The sequence below is a fragment of the Parasteatoda tepidariorum genome, chromosome 7 (genome assembly GCF_982258835.1).
Source record: "Parasteatoda tepidariorum strain Cologne lab strain chromosome 7, Ptep-v5.0, whole genome shotgun sequence".
Lineage (NCBI taxonomy): Eukaryota > Metazoa > Arthropoda > Arachnida > Araneae > Theridiidae > Parasteatoda > Parasteatoda tepidariorum.
In genome coordinates, this window is record NC_141761.1 from 63,021,005 (window position 1) to 63,042,962 (window position 21,958).

General features: G+C 30.5%; 1 protein-coding gene across 1 annotated transcript; it reads right to left on the bottom strand.

The window, feature by feature from the left end:
• Window positions 1-2,499: 2,499 nt before the first annotated feature.
• Window positions 2,500-17,958, bottom strand: LOC107456139 (uncharacterized). Its single transcript, XM_016073923.4, has 5 exons — window positions 17,817-17,958; window positions 15,573-15,702; window positions 12,730-12,875; window positions 6,820-6,949; window positions 2,500-2,693 (listed from the first exon to the last, which is right to left on the bottom strand). The coding sequence occupies exons 1-5, from the start codon at window positions 17,851-17,853 to the stop codon at window positions 2,558-2,560; spliced, it is 579 nt and encodes a 192-aa protein (XP_015929409.1). The 5' UTR covers window positions 17,854-17,958; the 3' UTR covers window positions 2,500-2,557.
• Between the last annotated feature and the right edge of the window lie 4,000 nt (window positions 17,959-21,958).

Below are 21,958 nucleotides of genomic sequence, written 5' to 3' on the forward strand. Positions count from 1 at the left end.
TTAAGGAACTAAAATAAAACAAATAACAAAAAGATTAGAGCGAATTTATTTTGAAAATTCAATTAAAATAGAAAATTATTAACTCAACAATCGAAATAGTAAAGTTTTTTCTTACTACGAACGTTACGACAACTATTACTTCAGGATATTACGTAAGGATCGCGATATTTTTTTTAAAAGTTTCTTCTAGCCTAACGAACTAAGAGTTCTTTAGCAAAACTTGAAGGAAATAGTTAGTTGATACAGTTGATTTGAAAAGTTGAATAATGACACTTTACTGTTAATAATTTAGTGTCTCTGTCTTATTTTTGCTAACTTCCTTACGATTAAATCGGTGCTGCCATCTAGTGTGGCAGAAACTAGACGTCCAAATTAACACGTCTAGTATCTCACCCATTGTGGTGGTCCTGAAAGAGTGGATACCACTTCTGGTGGACGCACTAGGTCTGCCCATGAGTGCGCACTTGTGCAGCTCATTGGAAATTAAAAAAAAAATCTTTGCGATTAACCTGAACTAATAAATTTCTGTATGGTTTATTGTTTAAAGTTATATTTTTGTGCTTTATTTCAATAAAAATTACTGAATAAAAATTAAATCGAGTGGATTTATGTTAATGCTTTGAAATTTTTTCATAATTACAAATATCGAGATGAAACTATTCAAATTTTTTCTTTTTCTGTCTCATAAGGAACACATTGTCCAAATTTGAGACTTACATCCTGGTAAAAACGTATTATTTAACAATATTGTCAATTATGGGCTAATTGACCTGAAAATTACAAAATATTAAAATGAAATCTTTTTAGTTTTTTCTTATATCTAATAAAGAACACATGGTCTAGATCAGAAATTATAATTTTTCTTGTTATTAAGCTTTGCAGTAAATTTGTCTAATTACTCTGATTATTACAAAATATTCTGATAATTGGAGTTGAACCATTTAGGCAAAAGTGTTGCCTCTTTACCACGCTTAGGAAACAAAAAACCTAGTACTTTTTATGCGCTTTTGCATCACAGTGAAATTTCTTTATGTAAAAATTCTCTGTAGCATTAATCAAACGAGTAATAAATTACATTTGAATACATAATAAATTACCTAAATTTTTTATTGTAGCGTAGCGTTCTCAGAGAGAGAAATGTATAAAGAGTTTTCACTCTAATACTAGAGCATATAAAATATGCTTTTTTTTTATTTTTCAATGCGTACCAAAATGACAAAAACTGGTTCAAACGATTTTAGCGCCACGCTACGGCATAAAGCTTATCTGTTAGATTGATTAATTGATGAGTTCATCATTTTCTTTTATTATTTTTAATTGTATTTTTTATAAAGTTCTTTGGTCATTCGTTTGGTCATTTGCTTCATTTTAGTTCTATGAAATGCCCAGATGTTAATCCGATGAGGATGTCGTTTTTGATGAAGACAAAATTACAGTTTGCAAAGTAAATTATGATTTATTTTAAATATTTCAATTCCTCACCATTTTTTCGTTCCTAAATTTATTTAAACGTTGAAAAAATGTGGATTTATATGAATAAGATGCACTATTACTCCTTTTACATTATAGAATAAATAGTGAAAAGTGTTAGTCGTGTAGATTTTTATTTTATTTTCTATGTTTACAGTAGAATTAATTATATGAGTGACTGAAATAAATAAGAGTAAATCAAAATATGATAAAAATACTTTGTACGTATTATAGAACTAAAATGTAAAATAAAAGATTTGGAGTTGATTAGAAAATTACATAAATGCGCAATATGAAAAATAGTTTTTACATAAAAATGTGAAAAATAGATTTTACATATGAAAAATAGTTTTTACATAAATGTGCAATCTGAAAAAACTTCGAAACCATATTATAAATTCACGATATCCAATCTTAATTCATAAATTTTCGTAGAAATGAAGCATAAAAACTCAACTTTGAAGCAATAAATCACAAAATATTATTATTTATTTATTCAGGCTACAAATATAATCGTGCGGAAGTAAGTAAAATATGACAGAGAAACAAAATAATTGTGTTGTACATTAAATTAATTGACGGTACATTAATGTACCACGGAATGTCAACTATTCACACTTACTTAATTGAATAAATGTTTTCGTTAAGTGTTGCTACAGGCTTTGTTGACAATTGGGCCAACAAAAACTTTAAGAAAATCGTTGTGATGATTCCAAAGAGGATCGTCTTCAAATGTGTACTACGTTCATGATTGCGCTGAAACCGTTTAGCCATATTGCCATTTTGGCATGATTTGAAGAAGAAATAAAATTCGTTGTACTTATCATATGCTCGAGCAGATTGGAAATTCCTCAAATATTTCGTTGTTTATAACAATAGCTAGTTTTAAACCAATGAGAAAATTGCATTTATTAAATATCTAACTCAAACGACGTGGTTGAAAATTTTAAATGATTTTTGGGATTGGGGTTTATAAATTTGACTACGAACAATTGGCAGCAACATTGACGAAAAATAATCACCCGTGTATAGTAATGGAAACATTTTATTGATAAACAGGTACAAAGGGAATGGGAATGACAAATGCTCATTCTTCGTTGTTACAAGTCTTGAGTCCTGTAGATGGTGAATAGAGCAAAGCTTTACGAACGAATGTCGCTGTTTGCATTCCACACTTTTCAACTCCTGTGCTCATGAGGCATGCTCTCAACATCATCTCAAAACTATAAAAAGGCACATTTAACATTCACCCTTTAGGATACATTTAACATTGAAGGGATTTAATTATCGGCTATGTCAACCATCATCTACACAAAAGGTACCTCTAGATAGAATCAAGTTAACATGTCTTATATACTAGTGATTTGGTATTTAATATTTATAGTGGTAGTTACGCCACTTTACTCCCCTTCCAGAATTTTATCTGTGATAGAATTCGATGAACGATTACCACTAGTTGATTCATGCTGTTAATATAATTAGATCAATTTTGTTCATTATATTTTTTCCCTTTATTTTTTGTTTATAGCATTTCGCTCATTTTTTTCTATATTGTTTATTACCGGGAGACTTTATTTAATTCGCCGGATCTTTTTTTTTTTTATCTTTGAGCAGTTTATATTAAGCAAATCAACTGTTTTAATGTGGACCATCCATTATGTTACCGAGTTCATATCACGTCCACAGGTCACCAATGAAGGGAATTATAAATCGACCATGTCAACCATCATCTACCAAAAGGTACCTCTAGATAGAATCAAGTAAACATATCATATATACTAGTGATTTGGTATTTAATATTTATAGTGGTAGTTACGTCACAACATCATTATTCTTTAGGGTACATTTTACATTCACTACACGTTTAAATACTCTTAACGTAATTACTAGTTAAGATATAATTAACGTCAGGCTAGCAGGAATGAAGATTATGGATTTTAGAAGAAAAAATTATGATTTTTTATTATCAGGCTGTTATAAACATTTTTTTAATGAAAATATGCTAAAAAATATGCCAAGTGCTACGAAAATGATTACATTTCTTTTTTCAAAAATCGATGACAAAAAGAAGAAAAAAATGCAAGTTTAACAATATGTTATTAAGTTCGTCAACAGATGGCGATGATAACTGAGAAAAGAAATAGCACAATGTTTTCAAAATAACCATAAATATTATCTACAATATATTGCAGTCTTAAAACAACGTTTACAAACGCTTGTCCAAACATTTCAGATGGAGTCGTTTGACATTCAACAGAAAGCATTGTTTTACAGTTTTTTCAGGAAGCTGCTTCATTTGTTAATTGGCTTTATAACTAACTTTGAAATTCAAAAAAAAAATCTGGCTTCTTAATTCGAGCACAGTGAACCATGTATTTCTCTGAACCTATCTCTTATCATTTTTTTAATAAGCCTCCAGTGATTTTCGCTGAGTATCAAAACACTGAGTATCAAAAAATATAAATTTCGATACATTCGAAACGTAATTTCTATCTAAAACTGTTTAAAGGGCAACAAATGTTTTTTTTTGGGGGGGGGGGGAAGCTAACTTCGATGCATTCAAAACCTAATTTTTGTCTAAATATGTTTAAGGGTCACCTCACCACTGTGGAAATATAACGTGATTTCCTTAATTAGCATCCTTCTAATTTTTTTAAAAACTTTAAATATATTTTTGATTTTGTTTTTGTTTTAATGTTAATTTTTTTTAACAATTCTTGATTAAAAAAAATAAATATTCTGCGAGCTTATTTAGGCTGTAAGGCCTGTAGAGTTTAGGAAAATTCTCCTTAAACCCTGTAGCGAGTCCTGTCCTTAAACCCTGCCCTGTATAATTAAATATTTTTGAGTTTTTCATCGTACTTCGAAAATTAAATTAGAATATAAAAACTGTGCATACGAAATAAAAATATCTCATTTAATTTCATGAATATTTTTTTCGTACTTTTCTTAGTTACTTTGCATAATAATCGAAAACATTATTTTGGCTTATAAAGTATGCATTTTGTTTAATCTTGTTAAATTACGTAATTTTAAATTAGTGATGTGTTTTCAAAAACTAAATAGACATTTTTTAGATGAATAACATTTAATAGTAGGGAATAGTTGGACAAAATCATGCAGGTAGGTAGGACCGGAACTCTGATATTTTTGACTTAACTATTGCATCCACTTAAGAGAAGTCACATGAAACTAGTTGTTGACAGACGTCATGCTATTTGGAATCATGCTATTTATTCATCTAATTGAGTCCAGCAGTGGGTTGATCGTTAAAACACGGCTCCCAGGAAGTCAAGCATCACTGGCGTCAAGCATCACTGACTGCGGTCAGTGCGTTGGTGGGAGACTACTGGGATTAGTCTTGGAAGGGACCGAGGGAGTACGTTATCGGTCCTCCTTAAACTGTTCTACCGTAAAGTACTCGACTTCGCGTGCGGGTCGTCGAGTTACTGAAGCTGGGTTGCCATCCCCTCTATAGAGGATCAAAATTGTGATGGTATTTCTTCGGATCATCTTAAGGGATGTTTCTCAGTAAATGAACAACAACAATCATCCAGTTGAATGAAAACAGAATCGGTTGTTTGTCGACTGCAGCACTTTTCAAAATCTGATTATGAAAGTTATGATTTTCATTCCGTCAATTTAATTCTGTTACTTCTAGTTGCTTAAAGACTTATTTTAGGTGAATTCAACACCTAATTACCACTATTTTTTTCGATTGTTAAAACAGGTTTTACAAGGCGTTTTAAATAAGTTAAGCCTCTTTTCTATTAAATGATGTGGTTGAATAAACCCGGAAGTGTTTTAGTCGGACGTAAGGGGGTAACTATTTTGCAAATAATACAAACTTTCTGGAAGGTTGGATACGGTGGATATAAACAACGGGTACATGTAGCGGTGTAGAGGTACATGATCAAAATTTTCATTATGATTTCTATTCTGAAATCCAGCCATTTTGTGGTTTGTCTTGATGATTTGATGGAAAATTCGCCTATTATTCCTTTCGCCTATTTCATTACAGCCCCATTAATCTCATGGGGAGTAAAATAATCATTATAATCTCATTCATTCAAGATAATCTTTATTTTAAGAAAGGGAACATGATTTGGGATCAGATTTGCCTAGCAGATAAGTAGATTCACCCTTGTCACATCCACCGTATCCAACCATAGCAATTTGAAAGCTGGGTGAATGGTTTACTGGCCGCCTCAGACACTCTGGTAGAAACTTGACAGCTGGGTGAATGGACTACTGACCGAACGGATCCAAACATCGTCTAGGACTAGCAGTATTTTGCTGCATCAAAAAGCAGCAAAGGTAAAATGTTTCAAGCTAGGGAAGGTGAGAAGCAAATTGTTCAGAACTCCAAAGATTATCTTTTCGTGCTAAGATGGTATTCTGTGCTTATCATTTGCTGACAAAATGTGAGGGTTTTCAAATACTGGTTTTCTTTTTAACTCCTTCCTTGTATTTTAGGTTGTTTTTTTTTCACACAAAAAAAAATGAAGCTCTGCTTTTTCCATACATTTTCAGACATCATGAATACCCACGCTTATTTAAGTTTCAAGTTTATTTTTATCTCTTTTTTGCCTAGATATAATTTTTTACTCAAATCAAATTTTCAAAATGGAATATATATTTTTAAACAATTTTTTTTTATTTGTATCGAAGAATTATTTACATTAGTTAAGTTACCTTAAACCATTTTTTATATTAAAAATTAAGTAGTGACACGAATCAGCAAAAATGCAAAAGTTTAAAAGTCTCAATTTATTTGTTCCGTATTGCACTGCTCTATTAGCTGGAGAAGTAACAATAATTTCTAAACTTGGTAGAGGCATATAGAATTAATTTACTGAGTTCAAATACAGTTTCTTTGCTATATTTTTCAGAAAAAATTCAAATTCAAAGTTATACAGACAACAGGGGAATTTCGATGAATATCTGATTACTTGGTTTAATTTTATTCACAGTGTAATTTATTATTATTATTATCTTTTTTGACCTCATGCGTAATAGGGTTGAACAACAACTATCATAAGTTTAAGAAAAATCACTATTAAAATTTATGTAGAAACTCTATACAACGTGTAAAACTAAAAATTTTCTATGTAGAAGATTACATATTGTTACTGTATGGATAAATGCATTTTTATTGCATAGAAAATCTCAAATAATAAATTATTTTAGTAAATTAACAAATTCTTTTAGTTAATTTGATTAATATTTAATTTTTTTTTCATTCATAAAGAAGATATTTAGAATGCCATTTATAATGTGGTAAGCATGATAATCTTTATATTTATAATTTTGTATCTTTTTTGAATGGTTTAAAACATGTAAACTTACATGCATGTCAGCGTATGTTCTTTGTCGCTAGTATCAGCTGCAAATTCAGCGAGAAATTCTTGAACTTTAGTGGAGCATATTTCGAAATCTTCGGCATGTTCTAGTAAGCAGGGCGATGCCTTCAAATACTCTGAAAAAAAAAACGTAATTAAGCATAACAAATAACCACTGTAATCGCACAAGTGATCTCAATAACGTTAAATATATATTTTTTAATATGTTTTATAAGAAATATAATCTTAATACTAAAACAATATTATTATACTATTCAAGTATATAGAAAGACTAGCGTCTGTTGAAAATCTCATATTTGACTTAAGAAAGGGAAAGAAAGAATTGGCACATTTTAGTAATTGCTTTTTATTTTCAATTGCAGCAAATATGTTAGAATCGACTACATTTTATGAAGCAGAAACTTGGAATGCTTAGCCATGATTGAGCATAACAAATAATCAGCATAAGCACACAAATGAACTCAATAACGTTAAATATAATTTCCTTTATATGTTTTATAAGAAGTATAATCTTGGTACTAAAACAATACTATTATACTATTCAAGTATATAGAAAAACTAGTTTCTATTTAAAATCTCATAATCTGCTTTAGTTTTTTTTTAAAATAATTAAAAGGTAAAATACTAAAAATTAGTTCAACATCCACAAACTGTATTTAAAAGTTTTTTTTTTTTTTTAGTCTTTAAAAGACAGAAGAACTAAAAGTTGTAACGAAATTTGAATTTTGCGCCATCTGTGCTATAATAAGTTGCCAGCTGAAAAAAGCACAGCTGGTAGTTCAGGGTAATTAGAAATGGAAAGCTTCAAAAAACCACAAGGCGTTTTAATTTAGTCATATTTAGAGAAACGTGTCGTTACTGTTTCAGGACGTATTATCCATTTGAGAGATCAGAATTTGCCGAATAGATCATGTAATTTAACGCTGTTAATCTTTTTCGTAATTAGAAATTGTTTATATCATAATTTTATATCGTATTTTATATTGCCAATAAGCCCATTGTTACTTACGTTTTGAAATATGAAATCGAGTGCCGATTGAGGAAAAGTAAACTACATCCGTGGAAAATGGTCATTGAAAATTTTAATAAAATAATACTTATGTGGCGGCAAATCTCTATTCTCCCGAATTATTCGATACATTGTTCCATATTCTATTCCCTGTATAGCATTTTTTATGAATCAATTAAAAAATAACTATTTTTAGTATCCGACTAATTTCGAATTTTTCTTTTTAATAGTGATATAAAATTTTAAAAACTAGTTTATTTGTTTTATTATGTGTAAAAATTTATGAAACTAACAAAAAATTATTAATATTATTATTGCTTTAAATGGCCATTTTTATGTAAAAATACCCAATTTTTTGCATAACTCGGGAAACACTCGTACAAAAATTCTATCGCCTAAAACAAAAAATCCTTTGAAGATTTTATTTAGAAAGCTGGCAACTGCAAATGCATATACTAAATGCATATATAAAAAAAGAAAATTTTTGTCTTTGTTAAAAAACATGCATGAAAAATAAAATTCTACTCTTTTCTCTAAGTTTGTAGTTCAAAACATGTGTTCTATAATCGTAAACACTCGTGAAAAATTTAAGACAATTATTTCAAAAACAACATGAGATATCGTGCTTAAGGTAGTGTAAAATGCGAAAAAATCTGATTTTGAGATAAATGCATTTAAAGACTTTAAATCATTTGTCTATCCACTGTTATCACCTTGCACAAAAACTGCTATAACTTAGTAAATAATTGAGGTAAAAACAAAAGTAAAGTGTTTTTAGAAAGCTAAGAGTGCAAGAATTCTAAATTTATAATAAAGTCAATTTCGAAAATTTTGCCCTAAAATCATGTTTTTGCAATAGTTTTGCCTTAATAAGCTTTGTTTTCTGCAAAAATTATTTCTTGCGAAAATTTTGGAGCAGAATATGTTGATTTTCTTATATTTTTTAAAGTATTACTATTTTGTATATTATTATTGTATTTTTTTAATATAATACATGATATAATTAAAATTATTGCTAATATAAATTGAAAATACACAATATTAATTATAGTATCCTTTATTTATATTTTTGTTTCAACCAGAATTTAATATTCTTGTAGTAAAGAACTAAACGAACTTTTAATACTTATTAAAGAAGGATACTAACGAGAACAATTTCGTCTTATTATGTTCTAGTTGCATTTTAACTTCATAAAAATACCTCATAAAAAGATTGTGATAATTGGAACTACCGTTCCGTGTTGGCATCAGAAAAAAATGCAATCGATAACTAAAAGGTGATGACAAGAACTCAGGAAACCATTATATAACTTATCTTTTCATTTCTCTGAAAAAAATTGTACAAATTGAGGCTTAAATCAGATCTCTAGACTAGAAAGCCACTTTAAGTTTTAGGTTTACTTCACTGAATTATTCCTTTTAAATTTATGAATTCGAGAAAGACGTGCAGTATGTTCCAGGAATCACAGATTGATGGTAAATTCCAAAGCACCAAAGAAGAATGATATAAAACTTTAACCAGGATTTCTCAAAAAGCATTTTTTGTGTGTGTGCGTGTTTTGATTACAAAAAAAAAAATCAGTCTATTGCTCTTGATGTCGCTGGCGAAATTTATAGAGAACAGATGTTACTGTGGTTGGAACCAGTAAAAATATTTCACGTCGTTTAAATCCTAAAAAAGTTGAGTTTTGTTATCTTTCATTCAGATGACAACCATTTTGTAAAAAAAAGGAGGCATTTTTTATAATTGTTTGGTTTCAAACACTCATACATAATCGTTAAATTTTGGTTTTGTCTCTTTTAGATTATACAGTATGGAGATCGAGCTACACCCGTCCATCAGTGCTCGGCATCAGAAAAAAATGCAATCGCTAACTAATGTCTTTGGCGAACTTTATAGAGAACTGATGTTACTGTGATTGGAACCAAGAAAAATATTTTCTGTCGTTTAATCCTAAAAAAGTTGATTTTCGTTATCGCTCAATCCAATAAAAGCCATTTTGTAAAAAAAAAAATTCATTTCTTAAATTTGTTTGGTTTTAATCATTTTATCATTGCTACATTCATAAATAATCGTTGAACTTTTCTCGTCTCTTTCAGATTATACAGTATGGAGATCGAGCTACACCCGTCCCAATTTTATGAAATATTTATCAATTTATGAATATTTTATCATTGCCACCTACAGTTGCTTAGACGTGTGACAAGTCTCGAAAATGGGCGTCTATTTTTGAGCGCTTGAAACATGTCGTCTGTTATTTCCATTCTGTATATTTTAGAGACGAGTGAATGCTTTAATCAAATAATACACTGGTTATCATAAATTAAGGAAAATTCACAAAAATCGCGATAACTCAAGAAATTACACATGGAATTTTATGAAACTTACCCACAATATACAACACATAGTAAGGTATTAAACAACATAAAAAGAAATTATCAGACATTAATAGTAGTATAGAAATTAGCACATGTATAAAATAAACAAATTGGAAGTATCGGTTTGCAATAGAAAAAGTACCTTTAATATGGAATATGATTGCCTCTAGAAGCAATACAGCACAAACAGCGATGTGTGATGCTTTCAATTATGCGGTCTATCAGTTCAATAGGAAGTGAGAGCCATTGCTCTTGTAAAGCAGTTGCAAGCGTGGCAAGGGTCTGAGGGGGCGGATTGATGGCAGATACACGCCTCCCTAGAGCATCCCAAACGTGCTCGATAGGATTCAAGTCCGGGGATCGAGCTGGCCACTCCATGCGAGTAATTGTTTCCTGTTGAAGATAATCATCAACAATGCGAGCTCTGTGTGATCTTGCATTATCGTCCTGTAACAGGAAGCAATCACCAATTGCCCCGGCATATGGGCGCACATAAGCATCAAGGATGTTGTCTCGATAAACCTGAGCATTCACGGTTCCCCTTGGAAAGACATGGAGGTATGTGCGCCCTCCTAAGGATATGCCTCCCCAAACACAGACACTGCCTCTTCCGTATGCATCTCTTTCACGGATGTTTGATGGATGATAACGGGTCCCAGGTTCTCTCCATATCAAATAACGTCTACTGTCACTTTCTAGACTAAACCTGGACTCATCCGTAAAGAGAACAGGCCTCCATTGATCTGACGTCCAGTGGACATGTTGTCGGGCCCACTGCAAACGGTCTCTCCTATGGCGTGATGTGAGCGGCACGCAAATGGCTGGTCGTCTCGCATACAGACCACCTTCGTGGAGCCTTCTGCGCACAGTTGACGTTGACACCAACCTTCCGGTGGCTGCAGCAAGAGAGGATCTAAGATGTGTCGGAGTAGCGGTTCTATTCCTGCGTGCACTTAATGTCAAATATCGGTCATCGGCACTGGTCGTAACAGTTGGCCGTCCTTGACTGAACCTCCTAGATGCCGAATCTGTGGTTTGAAATTGCCTCCAAAGTCTATGAACCACAGATGGACTCATATTTAGCCATCTGGCCACTTCTGATTGACTCTGCCCTGCCTCTAGTCTCCCGATGGCTCTCCATCGTAGTTCTTCAGGCAAATGATGCCTAGAGGTCATTATTACGAATTGGCTATCTCAGATTTTCAATGTCGCAATCACAGTAAAATTTGTGTGCTTTCTCTCAAACTTGGACTTTTATGCTCCAGGCAGATGACGTAAGCCGAGTGCAGCGCCACTAATTTGCATATTGCAATTTTACTCAGCTACTCTTAGTGGACAACATATGCAAATTTTGCACGGTTTGGCTTACTTTTGAAAGAGTTATCGCTATTTTTGTGATTTTTCCTTAATTTATGATAACCAGTGTATATCAGTTTCTTGCGATTATTTATTTAATATTTCTAACGTTGTTGAAGTACGGTACTTATTTGACGATTTAAATATACAGGGTGTTTATAAAGTCCCGGACCCATTTCGATGTTTGATAACTCATAAAATAATAAAGATAGATTAAAATTAATAACATAAATGGTTAGTTAGAATTAAAAAGTTTCATGACCCTTGTCAATGAACTTCCACGTGTGTCCTTTTCTTTTTTAGAGGTTTACAACAGATATGGTAGGAAGGATAGAAGATGCTGCTGATTTTCTGAAGCGCATAATGTTCTCCGACGAAGCATCCTTTCATGTTTCTGGCATTGTTAATAGCCATAATGTGCGCATATGGGGATCTGAAAAACCCCATGAATACCGTGAGACACAAAGGGATTCCCCAAAGGTTAATGTGTGGTGTGGACTAATGCACGAACGAGTCATTGGGCCTTTCTTTTTTACAGAAAAGACGGTCTCATCAGTCGTATACTCAGATATGTTGGAAAACTTCTTATTTCCACAACTAGAAGAGCTTCAGTCACATGTCTTTTTGCAACAAGGTGGTGCCCCACCTCATTAGGGTATCATCGTTCGTAGTTCTTTGAATGACCATTTTCCAGGAAGATGGATTGGTCGAGGAGGTCCAATTCCTTGGCCACCCAGATCACCTGATATAACGTCGCTGGACTTTTTTCTTTGAGGATTTATAAAGGCAATGTTTACAGGAGGATCGTGTCGAACATTGATGACTTAAAAGCCAGAATTACAACTACAATAGCCTCTGTGGATGTCGATATGCTTGCCGCTACCTGGCGTGAAATTGACAATCGACTTGATATTTACCGTGTGACGAAAGGGGCACACGTGGAAGTTCATTGACAAGGGTTATGAAACTTTTTGAGTCTATCTAACCATTCATGTTATTAATTTTAATCTATCTTTATTATTTCATGAGTTATTAAACATCAAAATGTGTCCGGGACTTTATAAACATCCTGTATATTTATATCAATTAAAGTTATTTTAGGTTAATAAATAATAATAATTGAATTCTAGTAATAATAAAGTATTGATTTACCTCTTCTGATAGGAGATGTGGGATCACAAATCTTGGCGAGGAAATCTGCTGGCCTCTTTATTTGATCATTGTAGTCTTCTGCAATCATTTCAGTTCCGCATTCATCTGCATATTTTTGTACACATGCAAGTCCATCTTTAATTATTCTAAAAATGATGCATCTTTCTTTAGACATGAAAGCTACTTTTATCAATTTTTAAAATAAATTTCAAACAAGATAGATATAAAACATTAAAAAAATGATCAGAGAAGCATACGAGAGGCGTTGGATCTTGTATCGATTCTCATAATTACAATCTAAGTCAGTGATTCTCAACCTTTTTTTTTGTGGCGGCACACTTTTAACGATTTCGAAATTTGACAGCACAAAATGAAAAAAATTAGTTTAAAAGTTGTTTACTTATCTATAATACACTGTGTTAAATAGTTTGTGATAATAATTTTGAATATGAAATAAAATAATATGTACTACAAAATCACGTTTATTAAGGGATTAATTATTTCTTCCGACTAATTTTTTATTAGTTAGTAACAGTTATTTATTTTCTTGCTAGTTATTAATTGTTACCTTATTTTTTGTTAGTTATCCTTTGCTAATTTGCTTTTATAACTATTTATTGCATAGTTTACTTTAATGATAAGCTTTTATTTCCGTTTGAAAGTTAATATTTAGCTTGAGTTCCTTTGTTAATCAATAATTTCAATAGTCATTAAATTTCCTACTTATAATTTCAACTTTTTTTAAAATTGTTGAAGACAATTTACACACTTCCTTCTTATCCTAACTTATTTTAAGATTGTCTGAGACAAGACAGTCACCGACGAAGATGTTCACGCGGTTAAAGCGTGGAAAAATTATAATATATATAATTTTTCCACGCTAATATATATAATTTTTCCCAAAATTATAATATATATATATATATATATATATATATATATATATATATATATATATATATATATATATATATATATATATATATATATATATATATATATATATATATATATATATATATATATATATATATATACACTTTTTTTTAATTTAAACTTTACTCATAATAAAAAAAAGCATTATAATTTTTATTGTATCATTTCCAACATTTGGCGGCACACAAAAGTGCCTCGGCACAGTGGTTGAGAATCACTGATCTAAGTAATACTCATAATTACATTCTAAGCAATCATTATCGTGTAAAGCGATCATCGTTATTGTAATCTAAATTCTAAGCAATTATCAAAACTATTTTCGACGCAAAGCACAAAACTATATCAACAACTTTGATGCATTTGAAATAGCGGGTACAGAATGGTCAATTTTCTACGTAATGGCTTAATTAATTTTTGGTATGCTTTTATTTAAATTTTCGGTTATCAACTATACTAATAAATACAGATTTTTATTTCTGTTGTATGTGTTTTTTTTAGGATTGTTTTAATTATTCTAAAAATAGCACCACAAACAATTAACTCCAATGGGTATATAAACCTACTCACAAATGAAACAAAACTTTCTATTTAATTATCACAAGCTTAAGCAATACAAATTAAGCTATTTCATGCTTAACATGTTGAGTAACATTTACACAATAAGTTGATAAATTATTATTCTATAGCAATAAAATATCAATAAAGAATTAGGCGTAGGAGCTATTTACAAACTTAGTACTTTACTCATTCATCTATTGCTAACATAAAGAATGATAATTTGGCATCTTATTCCTTTGATAACTTCGAATGTAAATATCGTAATTCCGGAAAATAACAAGACAAAGAATGTAATGTATGCATTATTCCCCACTGAATGATAGATACATGCGCTGTGTCATAAATAAATATCGTAAATTGCATAACTTGCGAGATATAGTATTTTAAAGTAGCACGTTGCATGCAGGTTCTGTGCAAATGCTAAGAGCTGGATTGTTTAATTTCAATGAACAATCTCGATTCTCAACAGAGCCCCTTATTGCACAAAATATACTTACGTGAACATACGGGACACTACGCTAAAGTACTGAAAACTCTTTAATAGTGCTACCCAAATCAAAATTTTTGATGGTGTTCTAATGATGGACCAACATAATCTTGTAACCAACAATAATTCCATCATGGAACCATTATATTTTGGATGGTAACCAACATAAGAAACCATCGCCCTAATGCAGGAATTCGGACTGATTTATGAAGGTCCAACATAAGAATAACAACTTGTTTTGATGGTTTGTGTATGTTGAACCATCAGAAATTTCCATGATAGTTTCTTAGAAATCAAATGTTGGAACGGTCATGAACAACCATCACTTCAGTGTATGAATTCGGTCTGATTTATGATGGTCCAACATAAAAAACAAACAAATTGTTTTGATGGTTTATTCCTGAGAACTAACAAGAATTCCCATTAAACCATCAAGGAAATGTATAGTTGGAACCATCATGGACCATCACGGGTCCTCATGGATTGTTGGTCCATGAGAATAAAACTTCTCTTCCTGGTTAACCATGACAGTACTAAAGTAGCATTTTCGATCATGGAATGATGCAAGTTTGTTGGAAACCAAAATCCATGAACACATAATGAAAAATGTTGGATGATGGTGACCATCAAATGATGTTGGGCTATCATGAATCGCACTGACATCAACATAAACCATCAAAATTTTTTTAATGGGACCATTAAGAATTGTAACTTGGGTATTTAGTTTAAGTTTTTGGGAGTTTAAGTTTACTATTATTTAGTTTATTATTATTTAGTTAAGTTTATTCAGTTTAAGTTCAGTCAGATATAGAACAATACATAATAATATGAGTGACAATGTGGATTGATAAAATGCACTTACGGGCAGCTTGTTGCCAGATCATTGGAATCTTGATAAATACCCTTTGGATGTCCAAAGGTAGCATTATGAATGGGTTCCATGCATTCCACATATTTAGAAACATCACATTTATCTTCAGAAAAGACAGGAGCTACAACATGTTTTAAATATAGTATTAATTGTCAATATTTTCTTTAAAAAAATGCATTTTGGATCTTCATTTGCGAAAATCACACAAATAACAATTTAAAAAGTTGGAGAAAAGGTATAAATTACATAATCTTTCATATAATACTAATAATGCTAAATTAAAATACCATTTCATAAGTCAAAATTCTACACTTCATTTGCATTTCATTTGTAACTCAGCTAAAAAATGTGGAGTTGATGTTAACATCGGAGAGTGCATGAAGACTAAATGAATTTTAAGAAAAAAATTTCCAATAACTTAGTTTTATTGAACTAGTTGCGAGTTGTCAATAGGCTTTACTGACCAGAACAATGAGTACGTAGCATTAGTCCTTCATTTTCAAGCAGCCGCTCTTTGTGGAGTGGATTCCTGCCAATATTTTGTAGGTTTAGAAAGTGAGAAATTTATTGTATTTCCATCACCGATGAAAAGGGCCTTTTTCCTATATACCTTTCACTGATGCTTTTGTAAGTTTAAGAGACATTGCCCGGTATTCCCTACATTGATGTTTTTTTTAACACTAGAAGCTCCATTGGGGTCATTTTGATCATTTTTTGCTATTTCTTACGTTGTTTTTGAAGATGCATGAAGTTTCAAAGCTCATTTTTTTTAAACTTTTCTTAAATTATATCACAATTTCATGCGTTTTTGCTCATTATTAAAGTAAATAATTATTAATTATAGCAATAGCAAATTATAGCAATTTCATGCAAGTTTTAGATTTTGAAAGACTGCAAACCTTAACAAGATGATTTGTAAAACAGAAATTTAGGTCAATTGTGTTAAAATAATGTCCCGCTACAGTTTTTATTAAAATATAATGGTATCTTATATCCATTGTTTTAAGTTGATTAGATGAGCTATTGAATTATATATTCGTTATTGCGTCATCTTGATTATAAACAGCTATTTTTGTTATAATCCTGGATAAAAAAAGAACTGTTAGTAATTAGTTATTGCGTTATAAAAGTGGTAAGGAATCAATTAAATACGATTTAATTTCAAGACCACCTCTGATCTTAAAAACTGACGAAGCTTTTCTAAGAATGCATTCGAAAAATTTGAAAATTGTGAGTCGTGAAAAAGACTGAAAAAAAAAATGAGCCAATTGCTATCTTTTTTTTAATATCACAATGAGCAATACATTTATTTTTCTTTTGTTCTCATATCGCATTTTTTTTCAAAAAGTCAAAAAATACAAAAAGGATTCTTTAAAACCATTTTTTTAAATTAAAATTCTTCAAACTTCCATTATTACGTAAGAGTTGAAAAAAATGTTTAATCTAAAAGTCATTTTTTTTCTTCCTTTACATGAAAATTTGTAAACAATGTGACAAAAACGAAAAACAGTATATTACTATAAAAAATTGTATCATATTATTTATCTTTTTTGATAGTTTCTCATATTGTTCTTCTCATAGTTTTTTGCTATTTTTTTCATATTATATTTTTTTTTACATTTTATTATTGGTTTTATTTCATTTCATGTTAAAACGCTAAGTGTATATCTTTTTTTTTATACGTTTATAATCACTTATTTTATTAAGCATATTGATGATTCATTATTTTTTAAAAATTTTGAATTTCAAGTATAAAACTGTTAATTGATACAGTTTTTAAACTAAAAGCATTAAATGTAAAAAATAACATCAAAATTTAAAAAAAAAAATTTTTTTTAAAAATTTGATGTAAAAATTTAGTAATCGAATTTTGCATGTGTTTTAATTCTAACTGTTTTTATTTTGTTTTATTAACAAAATTAAAATAATTAAATTTAGAAAAATTACTCGCTGATAAAAAAATTAGTTTCATAAAAAGCGAATACTTATAGGAATGACAATCGGAACAGAGTCAGTAATAAAGTTCAGATTTAAATTTTATAAGCTTAGTAATGTAATATTGAACGTTACAGTTCGATTAAAATTCATTATATTTTATTGTTTTACTTTCTAACTGATTTACAATAAAATTTTGCTTAAATACTATTCATAAACTTTTAAATTTTTTTGTTTATTTTTCAGTCAGAATGAAACAAAATTTTAAAATAAAAAATGGCGTATTAAATATATACATACCAGTGAAAAGTGCTCCGAGAACAATTAATAGCCACATGATTGGATTATTATCTACAATGAAGTGAATTTATAGCCTTGGAAAGTTGTCCACACGTGGTTATCGAATTGTTGGTCAAAAGCTCGAACAGGAAATGTAGATAAAAGAGTTTGCTCAATTTCCTCAATCTCAGTTTATTTGACTCTGTGTATATGACGTCGCACGGAAGGGTTGATAAATCTCCCACTTTGAACAACACACAGGATCATGTTTACAATTAAACACCATACATTCCGAATAACACGAAAAAACGATTGTAACCCCAAGTTCACGTTGAAATGAATTTACCCTATGGATACATAACTTAAGCGAGCAATCAGTTTGGCACGAGTTGATATTTCCTTCGTCTGGGATATAATTTTTTAGTAAATTTTATAGAACAGTTTAACACTAAATCGGATATTTATGAAAAGGGTAAGACAGCCCTGTGATTTCGGAAAAATTATTCAAATGTATATGAATTCGAATCTTTTGTGCAGCCTCGTACAATCTCCTGAGTGCTGTCCCAAAAATTTCAAAAGCATTTTTCTCGAAGCTTTATTTCTCAAGGCAGTCGGACTCATGACTAAAAATTCTTTATTTATAAATCATTAAATTTAAATGATTGAAACTTTAAATCAGCAATCAGTGTTTAATCAGTAATTTAACTAATCACTGACTTAAAATTTAAATCATTGAAACTTGCTTTATTATAGAAGCGCAGCCCTGTCGAGATTTGAGTGATCTAGCTCAGCGTTTAACAAATGGTGCTCCGTGGAACTCTAAAGGGTTCCGAGATTTTTGTAGAAACTTTTGCATATTTTTTGTAAAAAAAAACAATAAATTTTTTTAAAACATGTAATTATATTTATATCCAATCTTATTTATCGTTTCGACATGGACTTGTTTATGAAATTATTAAAAATAAATGTCATTAAAAAAGGTAGTATTATCAACACGTTCACGCCGGGAAAAGGGAAAATACTGGTACGGGAAAAGAGAAAATACTGGTAGAAGAACTATTTCAATATTAGATAATATACGGGAGGAGTTAATCTATTTTCAACAATAACAATTCACTGTAAGGAAATTTATCACGGAGAAGAAGCAATTCAATTTAAAAATTGCATCCGTTAAAAACAATTGGTAGTTATGGATTTTTATTATTCCCGGAAAAAAACTAAAAAATGAAATTTATTGTTACCAGTTTTTACTCCGGTGCGCTGCCAAGATGAAACAATCTAGCGTGACCCACCGGTGGGTCATCCCGGCGTGAACGTGTTAAAAAAAATTATTGCTCCAGTATTTCCGATCAAACTTTTCAATTTAAATAAAAATTACCAATTTTAAAAAGAAATGTGTTTCTCTGATTATATGATTACCATTCTTTTACGTCTTTCATTCAAACAAAAACCATTACTCAGGTTGTTCATTTTCCGCTCAGAACTAAACTAGATACCATTCCATACCCGCGAATTCAATTGTCTGACGTAACACCTAATTCTAAAACTATTGTTGATTAAACGATGAAAAAAAAAATTAATTCCTTGCATAAAATGTTTTTACAACACTAAACCCACCGACACTTTATGTGTACCTATTTCTAATGATGGCAGTCAAATAGACGTTATATTCTTTTCCGGTTAATTATAAATAATACAGAATATAGTAAAGGTAATAAAACATAAAAATAATTATCATGTAATAATAATAAAATAAAAAAAACATTTCAATATTCTGATCGTTTTCTTCACATTCCCGTCTTCGGAACTACAGAACTCTCTCAATCTCTTCCTCATTAACTAGGTCGAATAACTCAGAGTCTGAGACCTAGAGATCATACATAACATCCTCACTCTCATAATTATAAATAATACAGAATATAGTAAAGGTAATAAAACATAAAAATAATTATCATGTAATAATAATAAAATAAAAAAAACATTTCAATATTCTGATCGTTTTCTTCACATTCCCGTCTTCGGAACTACAGAACTCTCTCAATCTCTTCCTCATTAACTAGGTCGAATAACTCAGAGTCTGAGTCCTATAGATCAGTGTTCCCCAACCTTTTTATCACCGCGGACCTGTCAACGTTTAATAATTTTACCGCGGCCCGCTGGGGGGGGGGGGGGGGGCGCTGATTGCTTACATTTTAGATTATTTTAATTTATTAATTTTAATTTAATTGTATTTAAACATGCCATCAAAATAAAATACAGTTGCACCAAAATATAAATATAAAGTGATTTAACATTTTAACTTACTAGAACCTTAAATCAATGAGAACCCTGAGCTAGTTTCTTTGCAATGAGACGGTTCCATCTGGGGGTAATCGAAGACAATGATACATTACAAACATTAAAAAATTTATGTCACTCCCTTCGGGGGCCACTTTTTTTAAAGAAATAAAATTTTAATGGAACACAGATATTTTTAATTTGGGGGTTTAAACATAGGAATTTAAATTCCGTTTCAATGGAATGGGCGGCCCGGTACCATTTGATCAACGGCCCGGTACCGGTCCGCGGACCGGGGGTTGGGGAACACTGCTATAGATCATACATAACATCCTCACTCTCATAATTTTCTTCCGCCATTTCCAATTAAATTATTTATTTTCCCTCATTTCCTTTACACTGACATTTTACATCTAAATTTTCGAATTTGTGTTTGAATAATCCATCTATTTTCAAAAATTAGTCTAGTATTTGTCTAGTTATTAGTTCTAAATTACAAAAATTAGTACTAATCTTATCTATTACCCAAAGTGTGTAGCTTAGTTTATGGATGAACAGAACTCATCACGAAAACAATGTAACGTATTTGAATGATCGTTATTTTGCCTCATGGGTTACTAGCAGTCGGAGCTCTCAGCATGAAACAAATTGCACATAATCACATAGCATGTCCCTAAACTCAATCGGATGATATTTTCTTGGAAAACTAAATTAATAGAAGGTTTAAGATTTCAAAGCAGATAATTTTATAAATTTCGTTTATTTTCCAACTGACAAACAACTGCTCAAAGTAAATAACTGTAGAGTACATTTGATTATCGGGAAAAACGAAAGAACAGAGACTGATATTGAACAATTAAGTATCTATATATTAGAAAAAAAGTGTGTGTGGTGCAGTAAGTTCAAAATATAATAATAATAATAACTTGCAATAAGCAATTTTGATTCAAGTCTCAAAAGCAGTCAATTGAACACTCTGATAGGTTTAGTTTTAAGATGATTATGAGTGTTTCTTTGGTCAATATGTTTACAATTGCTAATGAACTTTATTAAATCGGGGATCCGACAAAAAGAGTCGATCATGTAGGGTTCCGAAGCAGGAAAAAATTTTGAACCGCTGCTCTACCTAATCGAATTTCAATTGCAAGATTCTATCATCATAAACAGGGAAACTTATTAATAATATTAATAATAAATAAAAGTTTTAAAAGCGACGCTTTTCAAGGCAATTAAAAAAAATGAGAAATTTATTCTATTTTTGTCAAACGAAAAACATTGCACGCATAATTTTCGGAAGAGGAGGGGAAAAGAAGTTTAATACGTACTAAGTTGAATACGTCGAAATTTAATACGTCCTAAGGTTTTAATTTTGTTCATACAAAAGTTATAATTATGTTCTCTGTTAGTTTTCCTGCTCTAGCTTTCCTGTTTGTACTCACGTTTGGGTTTTATAACGTTTATATAAGCTAGTAATTATACTTTAATTTTATGTTTCTGAAATCTGCGATTGAGTTGTAATTTGTTATTTTAAAGAATCATTAAATGATTTTTTCTTATTCCTTACATGAATATGGTAAAGGAAAAAATCAGTTTGCTCCAAAGATCTAAGTACTTACGCAAGCTCGGTAATAATTGTAATATAACCACCTATTTGAAATTTTTTTCCAGTTTTAAATTATATAATGCTTCAAAATTAAGCCAATATGTTTTGTTATATAATCTCACACTTAACCAGTGGATGAAGTTTTTTTTTTTCATTCAGAATAAACTATTCAACAATCAACCTTTTTTTAAATTAAAGAAACTTCAATGATGAATAGCTGTTTCTCTTAGATCACTGCAAACAAGTGTAAATTTAAAAAATTATTGTTTGGCCGTGTTTGGAA